This window comes from Chiloscyllium plagiosum, chromosome 32, assembly GCF_004010195.1.
Source record: "Chiloscyllium plagiosum isolate BGI_BamShark_2017 chromosome 32, ASM401019v2, whole genome shotgun sequence".
Taxonomy (NCBI): Eukaryota; Metazoa; Chordata; class Chondrichthyes; order Orectolobiformes; family Hemiscylliidae; genus Chiloscyllium; species Chiloscyllium plagiosum.
In genome coordinates, this window is record NC_057741.1 from 41627297 (window position 1) to 41637432 (window position 10136).

At 43.1% G+C, this 10136-nt stretch overlaps 1 protein-coding gene across 1 annotated transcript in view; it reads right to left on the reverse strand.

The window, feature by feature from the left end:
* The window catches only part of gne (glucosamine (UDP-N-acetyl)-2-epimerase/N-acetylmannosamine kinase), a 51743-nt gene extending 44668 nt beyond the window's left edge, over window positions 1-7075 (reverse strand). The window contains exons 1-2 of the mRNA XM_043674541.1: window positions 6624-7075; window positions 5548-5700 (exon numbers count right to left, since the gene is read on the reverse strand). Coding sequence (XP_043530476.1) covers window positions 5548-5700; window positions 6624-7062 — 592 coding nt within the window. The 5' untranslated portion in view covers window positions 7063-7075. The remainder of the gene's footprint in view (window positions 1-5547; window positions 5701-6623) is intronic.
* Between the last annotated feature and the right edge of the window lie 3061 nt (window positions 7076-10136).

The following is a 10136-nucleotide window of genomic DNA, read 5'->3' on the forward strand; positions in this document are numbered from 1 at the left end:
CAAGCACTGATGATGTCGCCTAGCCAGGGGACGAAACGTTTGCAATAAAAACTTCCAGCTCGGCGAACAGAACCACAACGAGCACCCGAGCTACAAATCTTCGCACAAACTCTTTCATCAGTGCTGCAATATTCATGTACCCTTTCAAGTTTCACAACTCCAATAGGAAGGAGACCAGAATTGCACGCAATATTCCAACAGTGGCCTAACCAATGTCCTGTACAGCCGCAACATGATCTCCCAACTCCTGTACTCAATACTCTAACCGATAAAGGAAAGCATACCAAACGCATTCTTCACTATCCTATCAACCTGCGACTCTAGTTTCAAGGAACTATGAACCTGCACTCCAAGCTCTCTTTGTTCAGCAACACTCCCTAGGACCTTACCATTAAGTATACAAGTCCTGCTAAGATTTGCTTTCCCAAAATGCAGCACCTCGCATTTATCTGAATTAAACTCCATCTGCCACTTCTCGGCCCATATGCCCATCTGATCATGTTGTAATCTGAGGTAACCCTCTTCGCTGTCCACTATGCCTCCAATTTTGGTGTCATCTGCAAACTTACGAACTGTACCTCTTATGCTTGCATCCAAATCATTTATGTAAATGACAAAAAGTAAAGGACCCAGCACCGATCCTTGTGGCACTCCACTGGTCACAGGTCTCCAGTCTGAAAAACAACCCTCCACCACCACCCTCTGTCTTCCACCTTTGAGCCAGTTCTGTATCCAAATGGCTAGTTCTCCCTTTATTCTGTGAGATCTAAACTTGCTAACCAGTCTCCCATGGGGAACCTTGTCGAACGCCTTACTGAAGTTCATATAGATCACATCTAGTTCAAACTTTTGAGTAAATGGTGAAGACAACTGTTCCTGCTGCTATGCAGCAGCAGCACAAGTCTTGTTTGCAACTAACAGGATCCTGTTGGCAAGCAAAAAAACATTCTGCCCATCGCACAAATGAATAATGTGGTAAATGAATTTCAGTCCCAGCAGATCATATCAAATACGACATCCCTTCTGCTGTTTGCAACAGGCAAGGTACTGACTGAGACTAAACACCTTGTCCTTATAAAGCTCAAAACAAAGTGAACAACGCTAGGTGTGATTATGATTGGTCAATATGTGCTGAATAATGCAGTGTGGAGAACTTATATGCACTGGAAACTATATATAGGTATAGATATCAACACACATTTCCCTGGGCTATGCAAACAACATTTTACACTTCCCACCTGTTCAATTGTTTTAATAAAATAGGTGACAGACATTCCTAACAACAATGCTTTGACTAATCAGAGGCAACCTGTCCTGGTTTAAATTGAATCAAAGCTTGGAAGTTAATTGTCGATCATCATCTTAGTCACAGGGTCTCTATGGCAACACCCCCCCCCCCCTCCCCCCCGAGTCCACTTTCCAACCAATCAGCATGCTGTTATCATACAGTATTAAAATACTATTCCTCTTCACACTGGCATCCTTGAGAATTGGGAGGAAGTGAGGACTGCAGATGCTGACCAGTCAGAGTCGGAAAGTGTGGCGCTGGAGAAGCACAGCCGGTCAGGCAGCATCCATAGAGCAGGAGAGTCAGCATTTCAGGCGTAAGCCCTTCGTCAGGAATGAAGGTTTATGAAAGGCTGATGAAGGGCTTATGCCCGAAACATCGACTCTCTTGCTCCTCGGATGCTGCTTGACCTGCTGTGCTTTTCCAGCGCTGTCCTTTGATTCTTGAGAATTGCCCTGATGAGAGCTAGGTTAAAAGACAAACTTTGATATAATGAGGTTTTATTTAAGCAATACTTAGGTCCTATATTGCCACATATCTATCTTACGTGCTTCAACAGTTGGGGCTTGATTTTAATTTTTAAAAAGAAAGGGGAATCAGATGAGGCCTCAGATGGAGAAGCCTACAAAAGAACATGGGTGGCTTTAAAGACTGTCATAAGGCTGCAGTAAATTGCAAGAAGCATGATGCAGTCCGGCATTAATCCAGCCAAGGACTCTATACTGAGCTGTAAGCCTATTCTTTCCAGCAAAGAACTACTGCTGGCCAACTCCATTTGAACATTTGTGGTCATAGCCATGATGTAATGTCTGATGACTAACATCACAGTTTCCATTCCAGTATAAACAGCAGCGACCCAACATCTGTTTGCCACAATGGAAACTCAAACTGCTCTTTTGTAAGATCAGTTGTCATGCTAGCTCAGAGTACTGGAACATGACTCTGGATTATAGCTTAAAAAGGAGCTTGCTAGGTCTCCCAGCTGTCCAACAATTTGTCCTCCAACAGAGATGTCACTATGGCAACGGCTCTATGCAGCACCAATCTCTCTGGAAGGAGGATTCATCCTCCCAACTATGTCACTCCATCAGGACCTTTGCTGTTACCAGCCAGACAGACAATTCTACCAATATGCTGTCAACCATGCTGGCATACAACAGCTTTACAAAAACAAAAGGACCATTGTTCAGACTGACAGCAATAACTATGCTGGATTAATCATCAGTGACATAATGTATGCAAATATCATGAGAACAGTTCATAAATTTTCACAATTGAAAAATAATGTGCTGAAGCCTGAGAGCCTTGGACCCGAATATGGAAATGTGAATTTAAGATTAAATCTCACTAGAAATGCCAAAGAACAGTTGTGCACATTAGAGGGAACAGGTAAATAGCATGTTGCTAATAGGGAGTTTTCAGCTTACAATTGTAGAATCTTAGAATAGTGAGTGACAAGCACAACTGGTAAGAACTCAGCTACTGTCATCCCCTTAAAAAAAGAAGCACTTTTAAAATTAATTCATGGGATGAGGGGGTCACTGGCCAGGTCAGCAATTATTGCCCATCCCAAATTGCCCAGAGGGCAGTTAAGAGTCAACCACATGTAGGCCGGACCAGGTAAGGATGGCAGATATCCTTCCTTAACGGACATTAGTGAACCAGATGGGGTTTTTCTGACAATTGACAATGGACTCATGGCCATCATTAGACTTTTAATTCTAGACTTTTATTAAATTCAAATTCTACCATCTGCTGTGGCAGGATTCAAACGCGGGTTTCCAGAACATTACCTGGGTCTCTGGATTAACAGTCCAGATAATATCACTAAGCCTTCGCCTCCCCATTCCTTCACATTGTTCTGGTTATTTTGCCAATCATTTCAATTAGATGTCCCTAGTTCACAATGTGTCCATGAGGAAGTGCACTTTTTATTCTGTGTCATCATGATTTTGAGCATCTTTATCAAATTTCCTCACAACCTTCTTTGCTTTAAACAGAACAGTGCCAACTTTATCAATCAACCCAATGAAGTATGTTTTTCTTCAGCTATTGCTACAAATCTTTCTACATTCTCTCTTTTCTAATGCAGTGAACAGAACAGGACACAATGCTCTAGTTGATGCCAAACACAAAACAACCCTAACTTATCTCAGCAAAAAAAAAAATTAATTGACTCATTAACAAATCCATTCTGGCTTTCCTTCATTATCCATTTGGCTGTGAATTCTGTCACAGTTCATCTATTCTCAATGCTTTCCTATCGCTGATGCTGAACTGACTGGCCTGTAGTTACTCTGCATATCCTTTACAACATTTTTTGAACAATTATGCATCATTTTCAATTTTCAAACCACTCTGTAAAAGATTGGAAGATCACGGGCAGTGCCTCCACAAATTCTATCCTTAGTTTTCCAGTAACCTTGAATACACCTGATGTGGTCCTGGTGTCTAATCATCTTTAAGTACGACCAACCAATCTAATGGGGCGGCACGGTAACTCAGTGGTTAGCACTGCTGCCTCACAGCACCAAGGTTCTAGGTTCGATTCCAGCCTCGGGAAACTGTATGTGTGGAGTTTGCACATTCTCCCCGTGTCTGTGTGGGTTTCCTCCCACTATCCAAAGATATGCAGGTCAGCTAAATTGCCCATAGTGTTAGGGAAATGGGTCTGGGTGGGTTACTCTTCGGCGGGTCGGTGTGGACAGGTTGGGCCAAAGGGCCTGTTTCCACACTGTAGGGAATCTAATCTAATCTATCTTTTGTCGATCGAGTGCCTGAGTTATATCCTCTCCTCACATGCAAATCACCTTTTTACTTCCCAATTGGTCCTATTTTCACCATTCTTTTACTATTTAAATCTTTTAAAAGACTTATGGATTCCCTTTAGCTGCTAATCTTTGCTCATTCTCCCTTGTTTTGCAGCTCCTATTCCTTTTTCTCATTTACAATTTGAACTTTCTACATTCAATCTCGTTCTCACTTCTGTTGCTTACATGATATCTGTCAAACACAGCCTACACAGTCCAAAGGTCAGTACTGCCTGCATTCAAAGTTATTTGCTAATGGACAGCCTAGATACTGCTTAAGTTGATGGAGAAAGTGAGGTCTGCAGATGCTGGAGATCAGAGCTGAAAATGTGTTGCTGGAACAGCGCAGCAGGTCAGGCAGCATCCAGGGAACAGGAGAATCTATGTTTCGGGCAACACATTTTCAGCACTGCCTAAGTTGATGCCAACTACAACTTTAAAAAAATTTGACTGAAACAACTAAGACTGTTTTTAATTTCTCCACTTCGAGGTAGGGGCCAGTGCACTAAGAACTAGGGGCAGGTGTGGGTATTTGTTCCTCCATTTGATAAATCATGGTTGATCTCATCTTATCTTAGTCTCAACTCCACTTTCCTGCCCGCTGTCCATAAAATGTTCAACCCAGCAGTAAATTAAAAATCTTTCCATCTCCTGCTTAAATTTGCCCAAGGTCCCAGCAGCCACTGCACTCTGGGGTAATGAATTCCACAGATTCACAACCCTTTGAGAGAAGTCATTTATCTCAGCTCTGTTTAAATCTGTATACCCTTTATCCTAAAACTATAATCTCTCATTATAGATTGTCCAACATGAGGAAGCATACTTTCTACTTGGTCAACCCCATTTTTGGCATCTTTCTTCCCTGAATTGGATCTCCTCTCAATCCTCTAAACTACAGAAAGTGTACGCCTAAACTGCTTAATATCACTTTTTAAAACAAACCCCTCATCTCTGGGATTCATCTCCTGGACCTTCCCTGAATTGCTGCTAATACGGTTATATCCCTATTCAAGCAAGGCGACCAAAACAGTTCGCAGTACCCAGGGTTTGATCTCACTAATACCTTGTGCAGTTACACTCTCCACTTTTATATTCTATTCTTTTAGCAATAAATGCCTTTTTGCCTTATTTACTGCATACTGCGATTCATGCATAAGAACATTCAGATTCCTCTGCACAAAGCAGATGTAGCTGGGAAAGTGATCGGTGGATGAAGGTGAGGGTGAAGGTGATAGGTCAGAGGGGGCAGTGATGGATGCGTCCAGAGTCAATCTTCTATCATGTTATCTTACCCTGTATTAACCTTGTCAAATAGATGTGAGTTTAATCTTTTGAACCTGAATTTAGAACAGTTTATTTTTAACCAGATCACAAAGGAGTTTGCCTAATCATTCCAAACACAACTGCCAAGTTCTCAATCACATACATACTCAAGCATTCTCTCCTCACCTGCATCAATGTTTGGAAACAGAATCAACGTGCGTTTGTTGAATGTTATTAGAGCATCAAGTGTAAGCTCAAACATTTTAACGGAATGTTTAATGTTGGTGGTAACAGGATGCTGTAAAGCCACGATGTACTCACGAGGTTTCACATCTTTGCCTATAAAACCAGAACAAGTGAAGAACAAAAATCATCTCATGGCAGTACAGATGACAATATAACTGCCTGTATACATCTTATCCAACAATTAAGAAACAGACTAGCATTTCAATCCCTTAGTGAGGATGTGGATATATTACCAAGGCCAGCATTCACTGTCCGTCTCTAATTGACTTCAGATCATGATGGTAAGCTGCCAACATGAACTGCTGTAGTCCATCTAGTCTCTCTCTCTTTCTCTCTCTCTCACACACACCACACACCCCACCACACACACACCACCCACACCACACCACACCATACACACCTGCAAAGGAGTGCAAGGAATTAGTCCAAGGAACAGTAAAAGAATGACAATATAGCTCAAAGTCACGATGGTGTGTGGCTTGGAGGGGAACACACAGATGTTTGGGTTCCTCTGTGCCTGTTGCCCTCTCAAAAGGATGGGAGATGGGCTTTTGGGATTGAGCAGTGAAATGGGACTGACTGAATCAGCCTGCAGAGCCAGTATGGACTCAAAGACACAAATGGCCTCCACTGGCACAATGGTAAATAGGGAAGTAAGAGTGAGGGTTGGTGGATTGAATTAAGTCAAGGAAAGCGAGGAGACATATTTCAATCCTTTTGCGCAAAGGGCTAGCAGGTATTTGCAGGTATTAACCATTTGCCTTTGTAAGAAAGCAACAGCAACTAAAAATGCAAGTTTCTTCCTTCTGACGTGGCAAACAAAGAGCAAATAACAAAGGCAAACCACTACTGAATACTTTATGCATTATAAAAAAAAGTCAACATTGATTATCTATGAGTTAATCATATACAAATGGTAGCAGAGACAGGATCTTCTGGTTCTGCCCACTACAGCCTTAGCTAAATAACAGGGTGGGAAAACAGAAGTAATTGACACATCAGCTAGTCATACTCACTTAGCCACGTCTGCAAAATGCTCATGTAATCCTTGGATCCTGCAGTGAGCAATTTGTCATAAGATGGGCAGCCAGACAACAGTATTCGATTGTGATCTTCACACATGGCTATCAGGTGCTGCTCAGCACTCCGAGTGCAACACACATGATAATGGGCCAATTTGGTGATGGCATGTCTGATTGAGTCATCGATGGTACCACTGACCTCACCTCCTTCCATGTGCAGAATCCGAATATTCATCAACGCAGCTGAGGTGGCGACTGCCAATGCATCAAACCTGTCTCCATGAACAATCATGAGGTCTGGCTTCAAACGGTTCAGCACATCTGGTAACTTTACCAGAGCAAGTCCCACTGATTCAACCATGGCTGCCTCATCCTCACCTCGAACTATTGTATGCAAACTTGTGTTAATATCAAAATCATCTTGCTCAATCATGCGATATGTATTCCTGGAAGAAAAATAAACAAGCCTCATTACCAACACAGGATCAAACTTATCTTTCTGCCTTTACCACATTAGTTTCTAACATGAGAATCTTCATAAATGACAACTCAGCTTTCACACCTGACTGAAACTCAATGTTAGATTGAGCCTCTAAAGCAATAGTGGGAAAGTGCTGCGTTATGTAAGGTCCCTTGCTCTGATGCCATTGTTCACTAGAATAAAAATAGGAAGATAGAGCAAATTAATGCTCGGCTTGAGAGATGAAGAGAACGGGGGTTTCAGACTCTTGAGATATGCCGATAGACTCTGTGGGAAGATGGGATTTTTACAAGCTGGATAGGACTGCACTGAGCAGAGCAATTTTCCTGTGCTGCTGAGGAGAAGGCAGGGCAGTGGGAACCAAGAAGTAATATCGGAGAGTAACAACCACATGCAAAGATTTGGGAGAGACAGCTAGCAGCAGAATGAGAATTGTAAAATATTATGTGGGGTCAGTCAAACCAGATGGAAGATTCTACTTTGAGATACCTTCTTCACACTGTAATTGAAAATGATATCTCCTTATTAAGAGCTTCCATCTCAGTAAGGAAGCCCGAGAACAATCCAGATCTAATCATCTGGTCCAAAAACTCCACTAACTGTTTGACAACTAACAAATTCCGCCAACCTACAACATCTTTTTAAAAAATAGCGAACTTAACTTATCTCCGTATGTTAATGGATTATTTTTTTAAATTCCAGGATCCGGACCACATCCTCACCAAAAGCAAATCTGATTTCCATTGAGCTAAAGCCATTCTGTGTACCAAGTTTCATTGGAACCTGTCTAACAATTTGAGATACATTAAATACAGACAAACAGACAAATAAACAGGAATGGAAACTAATTTCTGCCCACCTTCAGTGGCGTTAACATCACATTAACAAAGACCAGCCCAGAAAAGAGCAGGAATAAGTATCAAATATTCCTAGACACATGATGCTGAAGAAAGGAGGTGAGAGCAGAGCATAACAGCTGGAGATATATGGAGTTAAAATATTAAAGTCCTGGAAAGTGAGAATATACCCAAGAGTTGTCAAAGCCAAAATTTATCTAGTTCGAGGTACCATTAGGCTACAGCGTGTATTGATAGGTTTCTAATTAGTTGCAAAACTATAAAGGAACAGGAAATGAGTGGGAGAGAGAGCAGCATCCAGCACCCAGAAGAATAAAAACAATTGTAGGCTGTCATTAGTTGCAGTAAGGTTACTACCTACTACTCAAGAGAGGGCAATGGTGAGAAGTGACTGAGGAGGATTCTGGGGGATGTGTGACAGTCTGTACAACCAAACACTACCCCCACTCCCTATCCCCAAAAGCTGCTCTGGGGGCAGCATCTGGTGGCACAGATAGTCAGGGCATACATAAACAATTTCACATGTAGTGCCCTTCTCACCACCAGTCCAGCAATGTATTGGTGCTTCTTGGAATGTTCTGGTAATGAAGCATTTTGACAAATAATTGACAGTCTGCTCAGGGAACAACCTGACAAGATCACCCTCTCCTTTTCCCTCAAGTTCTCGAGGACACTACATGCTGACCACTGCCTGACAGACTTCTGATCAAAGGTGTTTCTCTTGGAAAATTCCTCCACAAGACAGATGGTATAGAAGAAGCCAATCACTTGGAGCATTCCGCAGCACCAAGGCCAGACCCATCGTTTGCATCACTGGAAAAGATAGAACCTCAGTACATAGTGACATTTGATGCTTGTGTACCAAAGGTCTACATACAGCTTGATGCAGTCACACACACAAAGATGGGCATCAGGATGAGGGCAGCATTGAGAATGTTCTTCCCCCTTTTCCAGAGTTTTTACATGGTATCCCTACCGACACAGTCCATCTGAGACCTCCAGCTGAAGTGGAAGATGGCTAGGGTGTCTGCAATGGCACATGTTCGAGGAATGGGCCAGACATGTGCTATGTACAGCAGAGTGTGCCTCACACCGATGACCAGTTTTTTTCTCACCTGCAGTGGAGAGGGAGTGGTGCTTCCAAAACCTGTTTCTGTCTCAACTTGGCGATGCACTCCTCCCAAGTTTTTGTGCATGCTCTGGCCCTCTGAACCATATTCCCAGCACCTTAAGGTAATCTGCCCTGACAGTGAAGTGTATTAGATTTCCTACAGTATGGAAGCAGGCCATTTGACCTAACTAGTCCACACAAACCCTCCAAAGGGTAACCCACGCACAACACTTCTCCTACCCTATGTTTACCCCTGACTAATACACCTAACACTATGGGCAATTTAGCATGGCCAATTCACCTAACCTGCACATCTTCGGATTGTGGAAGAAACTGGAGCACCTGGAGGAAACCTACGCAGGCACAGGGAGAATGTGCAAACTCCACACAAACAGTTGTCCCAGGCAGGAATTGAACCCGGGTCCCTGGCGCTGTGAAGCAACAGTGCTAACCATTGAGCCACCATGCCACCCACAAGTGGATAAAGGATCAGTCAGCCCAGTTCCCAAAGAACATGGCTTTGCTCTACATTGGCTCTTAAGGCCAGTTTGAACTGGTCGCAGATGCTAATGAGTCTGTGCACTGACAGCAGATCTGAGCAGAAAACAGCGACATTGTCCATACACAGGGAGACTTTGACCTGCAGTTTGCTGCTGCCTGAAACAGTCATCCCTCTCAGGCTTCCATCCTTCCTCATGGACTCAGCAAAGGGCTTTATACAGCACACACACAAGGCAGGAGAGAGTGGGCAGCCCTGCTTGACTCTGGATCTGACCGGAAAGCTTTGTTTCCCATCTGTTGATGGAGACTGCACTGACATTGGTGTAGAGCAGTCGAATGCAATTGCAGATTCCCTCCCCAAAAGTCCATTTTGGAGAGCAGTCCCACACGTACGTGTGCAATATCCTGTCAAAGGTCTTCTCCTGATCCAGGATGATGAAGCAGGTGTCCATCCCGCCCTGTCCTGTACACAGGCTATCATATCCCTGAAGAGCGCGAGATTCAGAGATTGTCCTGCCTGGTACAGCACAGGTTTGGTCAGGGTGAATCCTCGATCC